Source organism: Zalophus californianus, chromosome 7 (assembly GCF_009762305.2).
Source record: "Zalophus californianus isolate mZalCal1 chromosome 7, mZalCal1.pri.v2, whole genome shotgun sequence".
NCBI lineage: Eukaryota > Metazoa > Chordata > Mammalia > Carnivora > Otariidae > Zalophus > Zalophus californianus.
The window spans coordinates 40,112,123-40,133,197 of NC_045601.1; the positions used below are offsets into that span (position 1 = coordinate 40,112,123).

The following is a 21,075-nucleotide window of genomic DNA, read 5'->3' on the forward strand; positions in this document are numbered from 1 at the left end:
ATGACACATCAAGCAGGGATAAATGTCACCTGAGCTGTGCACATCTTCCATGGATCTTTCTTAGATTTTATAATAGCACGGCCACATAATTAAATAATGAATAGAAATAATTAATATTTGCATGTACTTCATTAGGAGACAGAGCTTGAACACCATTAGCAGTATTGCTGTAGCAAAGCCTGATATTTTGGCGTATAAAATGACAAAATTGATAACGATACTTGCAGTGTGTTTAAAAATTTAAAAAAAACTTAATAGTTTTGAGATGGAGAAGAGTATGAAATAAATTACTTTATACTATAGATTATAATTTGGAGACATAAGAAATCTAAATAATAACATAAGTAGAAAATCATGTAGTACTGAATTGAACTGTAGAGATAATAAATGTCATACTAGTTAAGACAAAATGATTTTTAATAAGAGTTGGGCATTGAAGGATTCCTCATGGATGAAGGATGACTTTACTTGGGCTTGGTGCAGGACTAAAGAATAAACTGGCAGAGAAAAAAAGCATTACTAATGTAGACAACTTAAATAAATAGTGATAATTATGACAGGCTATTGTCATTATCAAGATATGAGACAACCTCAGCTATGATGGTGTCAATGACTTGGGAAAAAAATGCAACTAAGATGGACATTTTGAAGAAATAATATTTGATAGAATATACAGAATGAAACAAAGGAAAATTTAAAATGGTACTGAGCTTTTGAGACTGGGTAAATAGGATGATTTGACAAAATTGTCAAACTAAGTCCCAGGGAAAGGAACTAGCTTAAGGGAGGAGGTGAGGATTCATTTCTGGGCCGGTTTATGTTGAGCAGATGGAGGGTCATCTAGGCAGTGAATTTTCTGTAGCCAGTAAGAACATAGTTGGGGCTAGGTGAAGCCCCAGTGAGAAGATGCACATGAAAGTGCTTTGGTAATTGTAGCACAGACTAAACACCCAAAGTAGTTCTAGATGTTGGGTCTAAGTGGTCCGGGAAATTCTAATTCACTCAGGCAGGATTACCTGAAGGGGATGTGCACAATCTTTGATACAATTTATGTGGCCTAAGACTTCTTGGAGTGGGTTTGTCTCCTGAATGAACTTTATGCAGAACCAAGGGTCATCTTGCTTGGAGCAATCTCAAGCAGACTTAGTACCTCCCCCAAATGTTTCTGGTAATACACATAAATTACAACTTGTATCCAGATTTAGATTCATGATCCAGGATTAGATGAATTCTACCACAGAGAAAGAATTCAAAGGTGATTAAAGCATGCTGTGCCTTTTCTCTGTGTAAAGATGATATACATTTGCTAAAAGGAGGGTGGATTTGTCATTGCCCCTTGCTGAAATGGGACATTTTATTTTTTGTTTTTTGTGTTTTTTTTAAAACATTTTAAACACTACTATAACAAATGCATATAATAAACTGGTGCATAATTTCTTAGTAGCTAGGCACAGATAATTTATGAAATAATACCTCCATTTTTAGCATAAATCTAGTCATATTCTTCTAGAAGTGTTTGTGGTTTTCTCAGATGTAACAATTTCAAACTTAAAATGAACTTATACTAAACATATACTATACTTATTTATTTGACTTCTTGTCTATGTAACAATATATTTTTAATTCTTTTTTTTTTGGTCTTATGCTTATATCTGAGCTTTGAAAAAACCTTCACATAAAATAATATTTTCAGGTTGTTCTCATATTGCGGAAGTTGGATGGATTAATTTGTGCATAGATAACCACTCAATTTATAAATACATGGAATACAGTCTCATATTCCCAAGAGTATTCTGAAGAATGATCACTTAGTATGTTTTAACACTATTTTATTTATTTTATTTCAGCAGCAGCTAAAAAAGATGAAAAGAAGGAAGGTATTTTTAATGCAAAAATTCCACTATCCCTTTTGTGTAAACAATTAACCAAAATCCGGATTTGGGTTTTGCTTGCCATCTCGCCTGTGTTTCCTTTGGATAACTGGATCTATATTATGCAGACATTTCTCATTAATGTATTTTTCTGTCTTACTTCATATAAAAGGGTGCACTGCTTTAAAAAAAAACAATTTTAAATCTCGTCTTTCTCAAGATATAGGGGATAGAACATAACCTCTCAAAATCCCAGAAGTTCCATTCCATTAGAAGTTTTATCACATTTCAAAAATGTGAAAAATATAGACTATTTTACACTATTAACTACTTATATCTCTGACATTGACCAGCAACTGATGCTACTTTGTTCTATTAAGTTGCAAACAGCAAATAAGCCATAGTCCATCCCCTGCACACCACCTCCTTTTGTCAGAATGTCCTGAGATAGAGTAAAATATTCCTTGCTGTCAGAGAAAACTTGCACCCAGGGGAATTTAACAGGTAAGAAAGACTTTATTGAAGACGATTGCAGTAGGGCTCAAGTCCATTGCAATAGAAGTTGAAATCCAACACCGGTGAAACAGAAAGCCTGAGACTTTTAAAGCTCTGAGATGAGCTAGTGGAAAGGTACTGGAGAACACTGGGCGGTTGGGGTGTGGGGCGATGGTCATTGTGATTAGGCCATCTATGTTTACTAATTGCTGCTTATTGAAGTTAGTCTCCTACCCTCCCATAGGGACTGCGATATAGGAACACTATATCCTTTGATGATTACATTTCAAAAGGATGTCTCCTAGATCCTGAGAAAGATATTTCTGGTTGTAGATTTATATTTCAAAAGAACAGAGAAGGAATTTACAGTTGCAAGTTTTCTAAAGTAAATGTACTAATACAAGGGAGGTTGAGGGCCTATAATCAGGAAGACACTTGTCTAAAATTTAGTCAAGCTAAGGGGAATATTAAGACCATCTTAGTCACTGTGATTCTATTTAGAGAGATGTTTCTTATGTACCCTGACAATATTTAGACAGGGTCTAGATATTACCACTATTTATTATTCTAGGCTTATTTTCTTAGTAAAAATAGTATGAAGATATAAGCAATCATTTCTAACTTTGAAAATGACAATAATATTCTAATTAGTGTTCATATAACCTGAAAAAATAGAAAGCGTTATATTTTATATTTAGTATCATCAGAATTTTACATAAACATAGCAGTTTGGGAATCACATTCTGCTTCTATTAAACAGGAATCTGAGAATCCATAGATAGAAGACAGAAAAAAATATTTTAGGAAGCCATTATTTGTTTAGAGAGAACAAAACCATGGTATCATAATAAGGCCAACTAAGACACGTTAGTGTGTTTATGTCCCCGTGTACGCATAACAAATCTTTAGGTGTATTCTGGAAATTATGTCATTTACATGATCAACACTGTGGTGAGGATACAGAGATGTTACAAGAAAAAAGAGGTAGTAAGTCCTCAGCACAGTTTTTGATATAGACAGTCCTCAAAAATGTTAATCTTTTCCCACCATTCCTTCTTAGGAATAAAGAACAATTTACCATTTGATTTAGGAAAATGAGTAATATGAACAGTTATTCTTCCATTCATTCGTATTCAAACCAAAGTATTAAAAGACTTTGGGGTATATGAAACAATAGTCAAATTACAAACTGCATCGCTTTAGGCTTTGTATCATTTTTTTTTCTCATTGCTATGTTTCCAGGGTTTTTTGTTCTATTTTTCCTGGATTAGATGCCTCATTTTCTTTTTCTTTTCTGAGAAATTGTTTATAACCAATATGCAATATTTGGAAGAGCTTGGAGAGCTTGGGCGGAGCTTTGCCATGGAGAGTCAAGAGATCCAGTGTCCACCCCCAGCTGTAAAATATATAAAACATATGCCCCTATGTATTATTATTATTATTATTATATTATTATTTCAAAAGAGTTTCATAGATTACCTTTTATCTCTTATTTGGAAAAAGTTTGTAGTTGTGAAGATTATGCTGTTTAAGAAACAAAGACAGCTATCTAGAATAATTTTCGTTGTTTCCAGCATATAAAGGAGAACACACTCAATGTCCAGCTATTCTAGGCAGTCATTTGATTTTGTTTCATGAGTTTCTATTTCCCTTTCTCCTGTTAAGCAGAGCAGAGAGGTATACGGACATAAGGGTCTTGGCTCTTGTTTCTTATTTTCTATAATCTCAATAAGATTGTAGAAATCTTCTCCATAGAGTTTTCCTGCCTCTATTGGAAATATGTCTATCCAAATGAAGCATGTTTAATACAAATTACTGCATACAATTTGGATTTTCAACCTTTTCTTTTATACAAAGTTTATTTCTATTCACATTCAAACTCTTGGGGGTATAGTTCAAAGGTATTGATGGTTAACTACTTTCTTGGAGAAGAAGAAAATCAGGAGGGTTTTAAGGCTTAACTAGAACGCCCTGGGAAGTTCTTTTGTTAGCAAACTTTAAAATGCAGAAACAAAAGTACATACCAGTTTCCTTATTATCAAAGATGATCTGTGCACCAGGGGGCAAAGGGCTTCTTGAATAGTGAACTCCGAAGATTTGCATTTCATGTTAAGAGCTTATCTTCTATGTCCCAAGTCTCTCAGAAACCTTAACAAGAGACCTTGGGCTCCACTGAGCTTTGCCCATCAATTTTACTGTTCTTTGGAGTTTTAGCATCAGAGCAATCCTATCTTAGCTTAAGTGGAGGGACATTTTTGACTGTTCATCTGGGGTCCTCTTATAAGCCTTTTTCCACTGAAATTTCCCCGGTATGCCACTCTTTCTCCCCCTTATAGACACTTTACTCATCATCTGTTAACACACATTCTTTCTTACTTTCCATTAGTTTCAAAGTCAAAGTCCCATCAAATTGTATTTTTCTCTACAAGATGTGCTTTTTCTCTGTATCTTCTTATGTAATTACCCCACTCTCTTTGTAGACACAGAGACACAAATTCTGGTGTAAGCTTCAACCTCTTTGCCCCTGGCATTTAGTCTTCTAGAATTTTTAATTGGCTGAACTCTCTTTTGTTTAATCTTTCCTAAAATAATTAGAAAGGCTAATCTTCATTCACAGCTCCCGGTCCTCTAGCTCTCACCTCACATTGCTGTTTGTGTCCTCACACTGGCTTTCTAACTTCTCATATTAACTAGGGCAACGATCTCTGAAATCAGATGTTCTCAAAATGCGGTCAAGGACTCCTGGGGGGTCTCTGAGACCCTGTCAGTGGTTCTTCAAGGTCAAAACTATTTTTATAAAAATATGAAGTCATCGTTTTCCTGGTTCATTGTCATCCTCCCATGAGCGTGCACTGGAGTTTTCCAGAGGCTACATAATTTGCAATATTGCAACAGATTGAATACTTAAGCAGATATGCAAATCCAACTGTCTTCTCATTAAGCTAGACATTAATGAGATTCACAGAGTCACTCATCTCACCATTTTTTTCTGTATTGGAAAATATATTTGTCATAAAAATATATTACTTATGTTAACATGTAACAGGTTTATTCTTTTTTTAATAAATGCATAAGCAAATTTATATTTTAAATTTTCCTCTGGATAAAAACTGCATAAATAAATGCTGTTCAGGGTCTTTTAAAATTGTAAAGGATCGAAAGGATACCTGAGATGAAAAAGTTTGAGAATCTCTAACCTACATATATAATCATGCCTATAATATTTTCACTAACTGACTTCATAAAACTTTTCATGTTGTTACCTATTTAAAATATTCAGCGGCTCCACACCAACCACAGAATATAATCTACAGGCCTTAACCTATAATCCAAGTCACCAGTCTGTTTCCTGACCCCCTGTCACGTACACATCTAGGCAAAGACAAAGCCAAGGCGTGACTAATTCCACCAGTCAAGATACAATGAGCCCTTTTGAGCTAGAGACAATTCCTTACCTCCATGGTCAGTAAAAGCAAGAGTAGCTGAAGGTGCCAACACTTCATGGTTCTTATCCTACACACCAAAAAACAATGACACCCAAAGAAAAGAGGTCAGATAACGCAAAACAAGTTAGGGACATTTCAGTGTTGAGGAGCCAATTCTAGACTACAGCCAAATGGTTTCATGGTCTGCAACTCTATTCCAAAGTGTTCTAGGCAAGAGAACTCAGGAGGTGATAAGAGGCTGTCTCATGACAGCCTCCCATCCTCCTATGTTCCAGAAGGATCAAAAGGCATTCTGCTGAGACTCACATTAGCTATGATTTAAAACTTGGCCCCCACAGGGTCTATATGGATATGTGCCCGGCCACCATGGCACCATGGTGGAGCCTTTACCTTATACTTCTACCTACTTTCTTCCTGTATATATCACATACTTCATCCGTATCAAGCCATTCTCAATTTTACACATACAACTTGCTGTCTTGCCTTTTTTCCTGCTGTTATCATAATAGAGCTTATCGCTTCCTTTTCCTTCTATGGATATTTAATGTTTTTAGGGCTCAGGAAAAATTCTCTTTCCTCTAAGATATCTGTCTGACCCTCTCAGTTAAATATACTTTCTTTTTCATTTATAATCTCCCATCAGAATTTATCTATACCTCCCCACCATTGCTTATTTTTTGCCACCTTGTACTTATATTGCTGGTATTCATTTTCCTTCTACTTTAATTGACTTTAAAAGTTTTGATTAAAGGGACCATGTCTACTTCAGCTTTATCCCCTATTGGGACTAACACATTTCCTCAGTTTGCACATTGCTTAACAAATATTTATTCTCTGAATGAATCAGTAATATCTAGGACTCTTAAGATCAATATAATATCCACAAGAAATATGAGTAGGTACTCAATTTTCCACATCACAGGCAAGGAAGAATTTATTATTATTATTATTGTTATTATTATTGGAAGTTATATTCCAGGGAGCTTTTTAGGTCTGAGAAATCATAGCCAAATAATGACAATTTCATCATAGGTGTATTTTGATCACTAGCTGCTACTTGAGTTATACTAGCAGAGTAGGTAGATCCATTCATTTAAACTTAGCTTCACATATAAATTCCTAGGGGCTGGAAAGCCTTTGAGTTTTGCACACAGTTTAACTTCTGAAGTATATAGTTCCATTGAGAATGAGCCAGATTAGATTTATCATTTACTATAGCTAAAACAAGATCAAGTAAGTTGAATGCATGTGTAAATTAGGACTTCAGAATTGAGGTCTGAAGAGAAATTATGCTGAAAAACAAAGCAAAATATCTGTTATTGTAACTGAATAAAGATGTCAATGGGGCAAGTTATACACGGAAACAGAGTACTTTATCACCTGCATTATCAGACTACCAGAGGGTTATTTTTTCCTTTCCATGCAACTGGTATTTCATTTTTCTCTGGCATCACTTCTGACTATAATACCTGATACAGTAGTCCCTCTTTATCCACAGTTTCATTTTTGGCAGCTTCAGTGACCCGAGGTCAACCACCACCTGGAAGCAAATGTCCCTCCTTCTGACACGTGGTTAGAAGGTCTATAGTAGCCTAACATTAGTCATAATGCCTACATCATTCACCTCACTTTATCTCATCACACGGGCTTTTTATCATTTCACATCATCACAAGAAGGGTGGATACAGTACAGTAAGATATTTTGAGAGATACCTTATTCACATGACTTTTATTACAGTATATTGTTATAATTTTTCTATTTCATTATTATTACTAATCTCTTTCTGTGCCTAATTTATAAATTAAACTTTATCTTAGGTATGCATGTATAGGAAAAAACATAGTATATACAGGTTTGGTTTCAGGCATCCACTGGGGGTCTTGGAACATATCCCCCTGGATGAGGGAAACTAGTGTGCATTGCTAAAGATGAGTGAATGATGAGTTGAACAGATTGCAAACACATCACTTCTTCTAAATCACAGCTGCTGTGAGCTTTGATGTTCTTAATAAAGGACTGTTGTTCAGATTATTGGACATATGGTCTTTAAGGAAGTATATTCACTGAGTAAGCCTTTATAATATTTTTAAGCCATTTCAGCAAAGTGCTGAGAGGGTATAATGAAGTTTAATAGCCTGAGTATAAATGGCTGGTACTAATAGCTTTTCAGGGTCAGTATGTGATCTTGCAGTTCTAAGCATTATGTTTTTTGTTGCTCGGGTATTTTACTTGTGTAAGTCTGCTGCTCTGTTGACTCCCACCCAAAGACATGATTTTATAGTGACATTTTAAGTTAATTTCACTATAGCTCCCGTTTTTAGAAAACATGTATTGAATTTCTAAAACCTACTTGTTGAGATCATGGCTTGTTATTTTTTTACATTTCTTCTTCATGAAATGTTTTACTTTATCTCAATAAGCTCTATACTTTACCTGATCCTGGACTTCACATTTTTTTATTCTTTCATTTCAATGCAATTGATACCTGGTACATTATATTACAAATTCCTTTTTTTTTCTTTAAATCTTTTATTTAAATATTTAAATGACAGAGAGAGAGCACAAGTAGGCAGAGCAGCAGGCAGAGGGAGATGGAGAAGCAGGCTTCCCGCTGAGCAAGGAGCCCAATGTGGGGCTCCATCCCAGGACCCTGGGATCATGACCTGAGCCGAAGGCAGACGGGCTTAACCGACGGAGCCACCCAGGCATTCCTATTCTACAATTCTTATTATGAATGAGAAGGAAAGCAGATTTAAACAACAGACATTTCACAGATGCACATTTTGTATTCAGCTTTCCATATCTACCCCACGCCAGCATCTAGTCAGAGAATAGAGGTGTGGGGGTGGAAATAGTCTTCTCCTTACCGGCCACATTTTATCCTGTCTGTCCCATCAGTCTGCCCAGTCTTCAGTTGTATTCCTGAATGACCATGTGCTCGTCATAATCTTCCTGTGTTTTCCATATTGGCTGTACACTAGGGTCGGTGAGAGTCACATGACCTTTTGGGTGGGCAGAAATCTTCCTCCAGTGTACTGGAGCCAAGTGAACTGAGAACTTACAAAGATCATTGAGCTTTCCACTTCATTGTTGCAGCTGTTGTGCTATAAGAATTCATGTCTGCATTGTTAATTAATTTTTAGGCATATGAATAAGAGGATATTTATCATATTCTTATCTGAAATTGTTTTATATAATATCTTTCTATATATTTGAATTACTTGCTTATCTATTTAGGGTAATTACTCATGAAGGAAAGGAATGAGAAATTGCTTGCAAAGCACATTTTAGATAGCAAATTTAGCCTACTCAGTTATAGTTCCAGATGAGAAACTAAATATCAAGAAAAATATTTTTGAGAGGGCAAGAAGGATATTAAGAGAAATCTAGTTTAATATTCTTTTTACTGTGCCGTGCTGGACATAATAATGTTTAATAGATGTTTAGTGAATAAGTAAATGTTTTGTTCCAAAGATTTATTATTTTTCAAAATAAGGTTTGCTTTTCCCTTACACATGCAACATACCCCTATTACAGAGAAATTAGAAATTCACAAAGAGGATGTTGCAAAAATATCACTTGAATGACTGTATTTTTCCGTTATGTGGATGTCTATGAATTCTTTAATAGTTCCACTCCTGTTCAGAAGGTACTGTTTAATATTTTCATTATTTAGACATGTAAATCAATGTCATGAAAAAAACTTCTTCCTATATATATATATATATATATATTTATGATAATTTAGCATTTTTCTCTTTGGATTTCTAGTAGTGGACTTACTATATCAAAAAGCATGCTCATTTTTATGACTTTCTCAAGATTCTTTCTCAAGTTACTTTCTAAAATGTGTTTCTAGCTTCTATTTCTATGGAAGTGAGTTTTTACTTCTACCTCACTATTACTATCATTGGTAATCCTTTTTTCATAAAACAACTCAGTTGACCACCTAATTGCTTTTTGTGAATAAACTCCCATTGTCATCTTCAAACATTTTAGCTCTTTTACTTCACTATGAAAGTAAAATTATGGTATCAATCGCTTCCCTGTGAGGCAGACAAATCTGCCAAGCATATAATTATCAGCCAGAAGACAGTTTATCTACCTTTTGCAATGATCAATTTATAGTTCATTATTACAATTATAACTTCAGTAATATCCAGAAAATTTTAAAGTGAAGTTACAGAAGACGTAAAGGAAAAACCACAAAAGATAAATAAAATATTTCTGAGTAGAAACTTCAGATGCCTCTATTCTAAAATGAAGTCAGAAACCTCTCATTTTATTTTCCAGTGATAGGAACAGAAAGTTGCATGATCCAAATACTAAAAAAATCATAAAATTTTCAGATCTAAGCTGAATACCCAAAAGACTAAAAGCAAAATAGATGTCTGCTGACCACTGAACACACATTACTCCATAGCAGCTACTAAATATAATATATTCATCAGTAACCTTTGAGCCAACATCAACCTGTTTTTTTTCCCATTACAATAGAAATGATTGAGCATTTGTATTGTAAATCTATTGATTATTCAGGGAGTGCAAAGCAGGTGATCTGGGTGGCTTTAGATTGAACAAATGAAGAAACCACAGACTAAATTCACAGGCTTCAGCCCATCTTTATGGAAGCAGAGCATATACTGGCTCAGCTTGAGCCACTCTTTCTATTATAAGGTCATTAGCTTTGATAGGCACAATGTAATCTCAGTGCAAACTGTATGTGGATATTTTCTTTCATCTCTGTCCTTTTTTTTTTTTAAAGATTTTATTTATTCATTTAAGACACAGAGATACAGAGAGAGAGAGCATGAGCAGGGAGAGAGGCAAAGGGAGAAGGAGAAGCAGGCTCCCCACAGAGCCAGGAGCCCGATGTGGGGCTCGATCCCAGGACCCTGGGATCATGACCTGAGCCGAAGGCAGATGCTTAACCATCTGAACCACCCAGGTGCCCCTCATCTCTGTCCTTTTTTGTAGTCTTTCTATTTCAGAAAATGTCTTATGTACTGCCTCACTCTAATACTCATCTTCTCAAAAACAGAGTAACTTCTCCTTAAGCCCCATATTCTAGAAATACGTTATGCGATCAGTCCACTTTATTGAAGATTATTTCAGAGTATTTGGCATTCTATTGTAAACTAATCAGTTGTTGATTTATGATATCTGCTTTATCAATAATTTATTTTTGTGTTTTCAGATTCTAAGAAAACAAAAACACCTGTAGAAGGTATTGGAAATATTTTCCTTTTCTGTCTTATATCTGATGAATCCCAAATTGCATTTCTTCTTGAAGGATTATTATAGAAGAAAAAAACTATATAAGGATAGGGGAGAGAAAGAAAGAGAGAGAGAGAGAATATGAAGGAAAGAGTCAAGTCTTTACTGACAATATTGCTATGGGATATATCTGGTAAAACAAAAAATAAATACTGCATATATTTACCTTTCACAAGAATTGTTTTCAAAGAAATGTTTGATTGACAAGAAACTGAACAATGTTCAGTACCAAGCGTTTATTCTACTAGAAAGAATGATTTCAATTAATCTTGGATACACCAGCATCAATTAGGAACTGAATCATTCCCTTAAGTCTTGAATAGAATCATAACTCATCTGGCAAGGATACCTGTTTCTTTTGTATTTGCTTATATGTGATTATGTGTTCACCTGTGTTTAAGAAGACTACAAGCTATAAATCATTGAAATTGATTAAACAGTGTAATCCTGGGTTGATTCATTGTCAATGTTTTGCACTCAAATTATGGACACACCTACAGTAGTAATTGGCAACACCTCAGAGCAACGCTGAAATTTGAGGAGAGAGAATGGGGGGAGGGGATGGAAAAATTACAGTCTAGTCAACATGTTAGGGGAGTAATTTTATCTTTGAAGGTTTTAAGAGCATAAGAGCAATTGTTTTTTTATTTGTTTCTTTTCATTTTTTTCAACAGAACACCCCAAGGGAAAAAGTAAGGAAATGCATGCAAAGTATATTTGTGTATATGTTTTTTCCTCTTTACAACTACTATTGGCCTGCTAGTATACTTAGACTTGCAGTTTTGAATATCTCTTTTTTATATTTTATGCATGTGAACTTTACTTGTTGTTTTTTGTTAGAATGAAAAACTACACAACCTGAGGGTCAGAGGGACTGAAAACCATGGCAGTCATTCTTAAAGTCATTTTCCAAATTCATACAATTGTCTAATAATATTACCCACAGCCTCATAACTAAAAATACAACTTCATTTCATTAACCAAAACTGTTAATGTAAATTTAGTCTCTGTAATCTGGTTTGTTCTCGGTCCTTAAAGAAGAAAAAAAGTTCTTTTTCAGGCTGGTTTCATAACCACATTCCCATTACCTTTCTTCTTGTAATCCATAAATATTTTGGCATGTTCATATGATATGTGACATTTCATTCTTAATGTGATTTCCCCCCTATAAGTAGTATGAGTTCTGTGTAATAGCATTGCTTGGAATCCATACCTTAGGCAGCATCCACTGTTGTTTTAACATTGTGTTAAAGCTGTTTGCTAACAGTAAAGCTAGATGCCTTGAGGTTGTATCTTTTGCAAAAACATGCTCTCCTCTGAAGAAATTAGGATATGTTGAACAAATGGAAACAAAAAACCCCTAACTTAACCCTACTCAATCAGCCATTAAAAATCATCACATTCCCAGAAATGCAGAGCTTTTAAGGATCCCAGTGATATTAAAAAAACAAAAACAAAAACAAAACATCTGTTTTAAAATATAAAGCACTTTTTGAAAATTTTATGTATGTTTTGGTCCTGCAAAAGGTTAGGACCCTGAGGCATTCTATGTCATAAAAATGCTCTAAAATATTCTGTAGGATGAATCATGAAATTATAGTAAAACTCAGCCAGGGGGAGCAATCTATCTATACAGAAGTATGTGTTCCTTCAGTTTCAGATTTATGTGTGTGCACAGCTGTTGATGAGCCCTGGCTCATGGATACAGAAACACTTTATAAACCATTGCGCCAGCAGGAAAATGGAGGACAACCAGAGATGCGAAAAATGTTGTTAAATTATATATATATATATATATATATATATATATATATATATAATCTTAAGGCCCTCATTTTATTGCAGGCTATATAATTTAAAAGATCTCACAGACACACTGCATCTCCTTGGCAATCTTCGGAGCACTGGTATACTTCATTTAAGAAAAAATGCCTTCCCAGGCATTCATTTACATCCTAACTGCTTCCCTCACTGAGAAGTTCAGTGGATTGTGACAGTAATAGGGAAAAGAAAAATAATTTTCCTCTAAACAATGAATAATTCTTTTTAAATTAACTTCCGGTTTTTCATCTAGAGTTGCTTTTTTTTTAAAAGATTTATTTATTTATTTGAGAGGGAGAGAGAGAGCACACATGCCAGGGGCAGAGGGAGAGAGAGAGGGGAAACAGATTCCCCCCTGAGGGATGACTTGGGGCTGGATCCCACAACCCACAAGATCATGACCTGAGCTGAAATCAAGAGTGGGATGCTCAACTGACTCAGTCACCCAGATGCCCCTAAACTTGCTTTTATTGTTGTTATTGTTATATCTTTGAATTTGTTTGATTTGTATTTTTTGTTTTTAGGATTGCTTCATTCAATTATACATCTCCATCCCTATATTCTTATTTTGCTTCATTTTTCTAATTATCACAATTAAGAAGTTGTTCTTTTTTAAGTTTAAAATAAATCATGGTGGAGAAACAGGGTAAAGAGTACATGAAATCTTCATATAAATATTTTTGAAAATTTTTGTGAACTATAATTTTTTCAAAATAAAAAGTAAAGAAAATCAATCATAGATGTGATTTGGCAGTCCCTGTTGAATTAAAGGGTGCCTTAATTTATATTTATTAAAGATAATTCAATAATTACATCCCGAATTATCCTATGTCATAAGTGCTCTCAACAGCCTTTTTCTTCACATCGTTCCAAATTAGCACAGGTATTTTCTTGTTTATATGATGGCTTTCTGATGTGATTGGAAGGTCCTTATTTTAGCTTTGTAATATCACATATAGCTGGAATTCAGTTTTGATTCATACCCAGATCGACTTCTAGTATTTTTCCAACTGTCATCACTTTGCAATTTCTTAGAAATGTTACATGAATGGTGCTTCAGCTCAGCAATAAATTAAGCAACACGTTTTAATTATTCCATGTTTTTCAAGCAACTTTCGGTAATGTTCTCACTGTGTTTAATTTTAGCTAAGTCACCTAAGTGTCTTCTTTTTGACTTGTGACACTTGGTCAAGTCATTGTTTTAATTTGTTTTACTGCCTGAATGCTTCTTGTGATTGGATAAACTGCTTGATATTCTTACATGACGACGCTCTTGATAAACAAAATTGAACACGTGTGAGACTCGTGACTGTAGAAGATTTGATGGCCCTCTATGTTTCTAAAATACAGTTCTTAGAACTCTTTCAGCATAAACATCTTCTAGTCTCCAAAATATATTCGTTGAATGAAACTTTAAAATAATCTCACCATACCTTTCTTTAAAAAAATCCAATAATAATGTACCTATGTTAAAACATTTCTTGAAAATCTTCTTTTAATTTAATTTGACAAGCTTGTCAAGGCCAAATAAAAAATAGGAATTGCAGACAATAGCACTTAGTATAAAATTAGTACTTGAACTTTGTATAAAATTAATTCTTATTATAACGCAAGTGTCATCTTACTCTTGAGGCCAGAATAATGCTTTGTCTCATACAATATTGACAAAAATGGGTTCTTAAAAAGAAATACTATCTAATAAGGACTCTATAAGGAGCATTTGCCCTAAAAACAAGGGAAGTGTGTTTTGCTTTCCACTGAAAATTCAATCTATTTTAATGTTTTCAGTTTGCCTCAGCAAAGCCTTTGTCTTAGCTAAACAAATAACTTTTCAATATAAGCAGATTTCACCTTCAAAGAGGAAGTCCCTATGAAATCTGTCCATCCTTATCTGAAAATTATTTTAAAACAGCTGTAATAATTATCCTTTGGTTCATTTTTTATCCCAAATTTCTTTCATGTTGATCTAATACAATAGCAAATTAATTATTTTCCATTCTTTATAGACTCTATTTATTTTTTGGTTTATTATCCATGAAAAATTTTAGTTCCTCTTACATAGAATATTTGTATGCTATTCTGTGAGGGAACTCAGTCAGGGAAAGAGAAGGAAAGATTTATTAGTTTTATTAGTTTATTTATTAGTTGCTGCAGTCCAACTTTAGCACATATATATTTGTGTTAAAACAATTAAATTGTGACATATAAAATTGGAATAATAATAATAACAACAATAATAATATGTTTCAGAACAGGAAAAGAAAGAAAAACATGTGGAACCAGGTGACTGTTTTTAAATTCCTCTATCTTCCTTTCATTTTATTATTTAATTTGCAGTTGAATACTGAATCCCAATAGAATGGCTTAGAATGTTGACTTTTTTCTTTTCTTGTTTGATACAGCAAAGTCATCAAAGAAGGAACATTCAGGTGAGTTAGACTGATGTTTCTGGGTTCTTTCTACCTGATGTCCAGTGTTTATTAATGCTGCAGCCTCGGAGACAGATGGTAAGGGCCATGCCAGGAGAGAGCAGGAAATCTCATATCACGGTCTTTATTTCAAGTTCTTGACATAGAGTTAACATCAGTGCAGTTTTAGAAAACAGAAGCCAGAATATGTTACACTCTTGCTACCCAATGAGTGTTCTGTAAACCAGCAGCATTAGGTTGTAAGAAATGCTTTGTCTCTACTCCAGCCTGGACCCACCGAATCAGAATCCATAACTTCCTAAGATCCCCAGTGACTCTGTCAAAGCAGTGTTTGAGAAGTACTGTTGAGTGTAAAATAACAAAAACAAAACAAAATAAGAATAAAAAACACTTTCTGTAAAAGCATCCAATATTGCTTTACTTCTAAAATATGGAATATTTAATTCAGCAAATATTCTCTCCCTATTCAAAATGTTACTTAATGACATTTCTTGAGTACTCAGGGGAGCTGCAATGGAAGTAGAGGTAGATTTTGCCCTCAATATATTTACATTCTAATGGGGGAAAATTGAATTGAGAATCAGACAATCGGTAAAACACACATGCAAACAAACACACCTAAAAATGCAGTTGGTACGAATACCAAATGGTTTTCTTACAGGTTTCTAGCATTTAGTCTGTCCTATTAGTTGTTTCAAATGAAAACAAATGCACGTTTCTAAAACTTATTTTACTGACTTCATTTTAAAATATTACGTGTTGATTTTGCCTTCAAATTTCTCCTCGAAGAACTTCACTGCGTTTTCGTGTGTGTATGTTTGTGTGTATGTGTATAGGCAGTCATAGATTCATATAATGTCCACTAGTTGCCCTTCCCATTTTATTGTATTTAAATGGAAATTACATATACTCAGTGTTATGTAAATAACCAACCATACAAATATAGCTCTACTATTTCCCACCCCCACCACCACAGACGAGAGCAAACCACAGGTTCAAAGCTACATTTCTTATTCTTCTTCTAAGTTTATAAAACTTCCTCAGACAACTCAATCCATTTAGTTATTCCTCCAACTAGTTCCCATAGCATCATCCTCTTTCCTTTATAATAGCACTTATTATACTGTTTTAATCACAATACCTTACCTTTTTCCATTTTAAATAGTCAGAAATTAGAGTGCCTATTATAAAGGCAGGCACACGGTAGGCACTTGATAATGGTTTTGTTTTTTTTTTTTTATTTAACAGTGAGAGACACAGCGAGAAAGGGAACACAAGCAGGGGAAGCGAGAGAGGGAGAAGCAGGCTCCCCGCTGAGCAGGGAGCCCGATGCAGGGCTCGATGTGGGGCTCGATGTGGGGCTCGATGTGGGGCTCGATCCCAGGACCCTAGGATAATGACCTGAACCAAAGGCAGACGCTTAACAACTGAGCCACCCAGGCGCCCCTTGATAATGGTTTCTTGAATGAAAGCAGAAACACCAAATAGAATAACCACATTTAAAAAAAATTTAAATGGGAATGACTTTTAAATAATTTCCAAGATGAAATGCTCACATTTCACCATTTCACATTAACATTGATATTATTTATCCTTTGGGAAGGAATGCTTTTGTCCACCTTACAGAGAACAGAGTATTTGTTCATTTGTGAGTAACATTCGGGAGTGGGCCAAACACATATTCTCATTTATGCACATGTGCAGAAAACTAAAATAAAATATATAGCATAGAAACATATAAACATGGAGAAACATGCAGAATGACTATGGATATAATCAGTTTCAAGAATATTAATAGCTAATCATTATTGTCTAATATTAAACCTGACAAAATACAAAACTTAAATTGCTTGAAATTGTTATCTGTTCATTTCAGGGTATGATTGCAGTGTAGCGCTTGGCAGTAATTAGTTGTGTTTTAACAATCGAAACCATTGGATAATTTATCAATCCACTTCTTTCTTTTCATACCACTTTAAGGAAAATGCCTTGGCTTGTATATAAAAAAAATCGTATTCTTAGCTAATTTAAAAGGCAAACAAAAGGAGTAAGTTGTGAATGAGCATTCTGTGTTGAGAGAAGATATATAAATGTAAAAAAAATCTGTGGTTCATGGTGCATATTTATAGTATACAAAAGAAAATGGCACAGTGTTGTATTTTCTTCTCAGATCTTTGGTTTTCCTTCTTAGATCAAGGTTATAATACAGTCTTTAAAAAATATTAAATAACCTTATACTATTTTAGAGAAAGACAGTGGACTTGTAATTAATTTAGACTTTATTGTTTCTTGTCTTTAACAGCTCCAAGTGAAAAACAAGTAAAAGCAAGTATGTTGAATAAAACTTAAAAAAACGAAAAGAGCGTATTTCAGCAGCTTACTAATTTTTGTTATAGACAAGGCTAATGCTAATTTTTGAGGCTGGCTTACCAAATGTTTCTTGCTATTAATATTTGTTGTGTTGAAATAATATATGTAATTATTCAACCTTTTCTGTGAATTTATTCTTCTTAAAATTTATTTTCATTTGCAAATGTTAATTTGTCCACATCATAACTCCTTTTTGAGTAGTTTGTATTTTTGTTTCTTAACTTGCAGAATAAATGATCTCTTCAGTTTCTTAAACACATCAGACTTCATTTTCCTAATAATTAATCACTTGACCAAACCAGTAGGCAAGATAATTTGTCTACCAGTGAAAGCCATGGTGTCTTTAATGAAATGAAGCCCCCAACAATTTTAACTACTGCTCGTGTAATGTTATAATTTCCTTTCAAGGTTTATATCTTCGGATTATGAATATTGACTGATAACTCATACCATGGCATTTGCATCAATATTAGCTTTGACAGTATGCTTCGGGACAAATGCTGGTTTCTTTGATGGTTTTTCTCAATTAGATGAAATACCTAGCAGATGGTCACTAATGAAAATTATTTTAGGCATAATGGCATGTTTTTGATTTTAGAAAAAAATATACTTTTAGCTTCTCTGAGGTTTATGGTCAAATCTGTCTTATGCATGATGTAAATATGATTATATTTTTTCATCTGGTTTGGAGCTGCATAGGTTATTAATGATGGTACTAATATATAAAAGAATTGCATATTTTACTTAGTGCCAGGATTTTGAGATAAGAGTATATCATTGGTGGATATATCAGAGAAAAATTAGAAAATATAATTTTGAGTAACTTGGTGGGAATGTCTTTTAAAAAATTACCAGTTGGAAGTGTTTACATAGACATTATAGACTTTGATTGAGAGGTGTAACATGAATCTAAAATTCCATTTATATTTTCATGAAAATTTTTAGTTGAATGTAAAGCTGATTGGGACTCTTTATTATGGAATCTTCAGTATGCTAATACTTAGTCTGTAGAAGTGCATAATCAAGAAAATATATAAAACAAAACATAATTTTGCAGCACTGGTAGAGAACTTTAGATTGAAGATTATGCTAAAAATGAACATTTTCTTCCTAGAAAAATGTGACATATAGATAAAAATGTTGATTTGCAGTAAAACAACTCTGTAAGATCTGCTATCTATGAAGCACACTATCCAATCAAGTTTTGAAGAGATCAGTATCTTTTTCAGGAAATTAGCAAATTAAGTTGTTAAAGCATCTTAGACCCATTATAAAAGTTTCAAAAGAATTAATACTCAACTCTCCATCTGGTTGAGAGATTTAGACTTAACGTGGGCATTATCTCTCAATAAAAAAATTAGAGATAATTCATAAATTGTTTAAATTCTCTATTAACAACATGACCGTCCATTTCTTCAACTAAGAATTACTTTTCAATCTTGAAACCATAAATCAGAGAATTTTTACACATCTTCAATATATAGTGGTCACTTATAAAGTTATTGCCTAATGTGAAGATTGCATATCATTAAAAATACTCTTGAAAATTCTTAAAATCACCCATATGGTATGGTGCACATACTTTTGTTTATATAACCGAAACATTTAGGATATTCTTTTACATTATCTTAAATTATGAGAGCAAATGAGAGTGAGATGTATAGCTTAATTAAGATAAATACTTGGGTGATACAATTTCACGGTATTGAATTAAAGAGGAGAGGTAAGATTGACAGTCTGTGGAAAAAAATAAAAGGTAATTTGGCATTAGCACTCATTCAAGGAAATAACTAGAATGTCAATTAAGTTGGTGGTGTGGAACCGTTTCTTCTAGATTCTGAGGAAACCAAAATTACTGTAGGAAAAATACTGGAGGACACAGACATACTCAGGAACTGTACCAGTTCAGGGTGGTAGTTATCGTGGTACCATGAACTGGAAGAAAAAGGAAATCTTTCAGGTTCAATGATGTAGTACTATGGAGGGGCACTTAATACCCCTATATACAAAGTTATGTGTCAGAGATTATGTGGATGGAGGAAGACTGCCTTGGACCAAGCAGGTATGCCAAACCTAGATTTCAATTTCTGCAAGTCAACACAAATTCCTTTATCATAGGATGTACAAAAATGCCTCAACACACCCAATTCCCTTCTCTGCAGTCCACTGTACCTGCTTTCCCACCTGATGGATAGCAACATAAGAGTTGATATTATGACTTAGGAACAGGACAAAACAAGCAGATTTTTAAGCCTTAGGTCATTTCAGATACTTAACATTCTCCTTGATGAATCTTCTAGAGGGCATGTAGTAGACGATTAGCAAATATATTTGACCACATGGTACCCTTTTTTTCCCCCAAAGACACTTCAGTGACCAGGGTGCCTCAAGACCTTGGGGAACACTGCTATATATTACTTCCTTCTTCATATCAAGGACCACAGTGTTCTGATCATGTATTCCAAGAGCATGTTCTTCTAGCCTCTGGTCAGTTTGAATTTTGAGCAAAAAAGGCTCCAAAGACCAGATCAGGACCAAAGGCTAGTCATTTTTAATTGTAGGTTCAAATTTATATGAAATGGCAATAGTCAGGCATTTTTCTTCCCTTGATACTAGCATAATGCATTCATTAGATTTGTGGTATGCTCATCCAACCAAGCCTATGTTTATCACCTTAACTACATTTCAGTACTAAATGTGTGGGTCAGATATCAATCACTTGATCTACTAAAGCATGTCAGGATTCTTCAGGAGAAGGTAGTATACAGAATTTTAAAATAAAGTCCCTTTGGGGCACCTGGCTGCCTTAATCAGTGGAGCATGTGACTGTTGATCTTGGGGTTGTGAGTTTGAGCCCCATATTGGGGGTAGAGATTACTTTTTAAAAAGGGAAAAAAATAAAGTCCTTTTGAATTTCATTAGTTATGTAATATTAGAAGAGTACTTGGGAACAATTTATATTAGTCAAAAAGTGGCATGGCCTCTGGGATTCAATTATATACTCTGTCATGCAAGTTACTGGGGGGAATATCTATGGGCCTGAACAATAGATCTGATATTAATGAGGTGTGTCTAGAACACAGATTGCATGATATGTATGACCATGAATCTCAGTTGGTTAAGACACTCTTCATATTCGTATCATTTCAGAATAATTATTACTAGCACCTCCTTTCACTTGCTCAGTTTGGATAATAAATTATAAGACCACAACCCAAATCACAGACAATGCTGCCTGAGTGAATTCAAAATAGTACTGATAAAATTCTAAGAAAAGACAAGCTACACACTTGGAAAAGGTATTTGTAGCATATATAAGTAACAAGAGTTAAGTAGCAAAAAAATAAATATCTCCAAAAACGAAA

General features: G+C 34.1%; 1 protein-coding gene across 1 annotated transcript in view; it reads left to right on the forward strand.

Moving 5' to 3' along the window:
* The window catches only part of TRDN (triadin), a 360,457-nt gene that overhangs the window by 212,715 nt on the left and 126,667 nt on the right, over positions 1-21,075 (forward strand). Inside the window, exons 14-19 of the mRNA XM_027601775.1 lie at positions 1,848-1,877; positions 11,011-11,040; positions 11,765-11,782; positions 15,162-15,194; positions 15,314-15,340; positions 17,643-17,669. Of these exons, the coding sequence (XP_027457576.1) occupies positions 1,848-1,877; positions 11,011-11,040; positions 11,765-11,782; positions 15,162-15,194; positions 15,314-15,340; positions 17,643-17,669 (165 nt within the window). The remainder of the gene's footprint in view (positions 1-1,847; positions 1,878-11,010; positions 11,041-11,764; positions 11,783-15,161; positions 15,195-15,313; positions 15,341-17,642; positions 17,670-21,075) is intronic.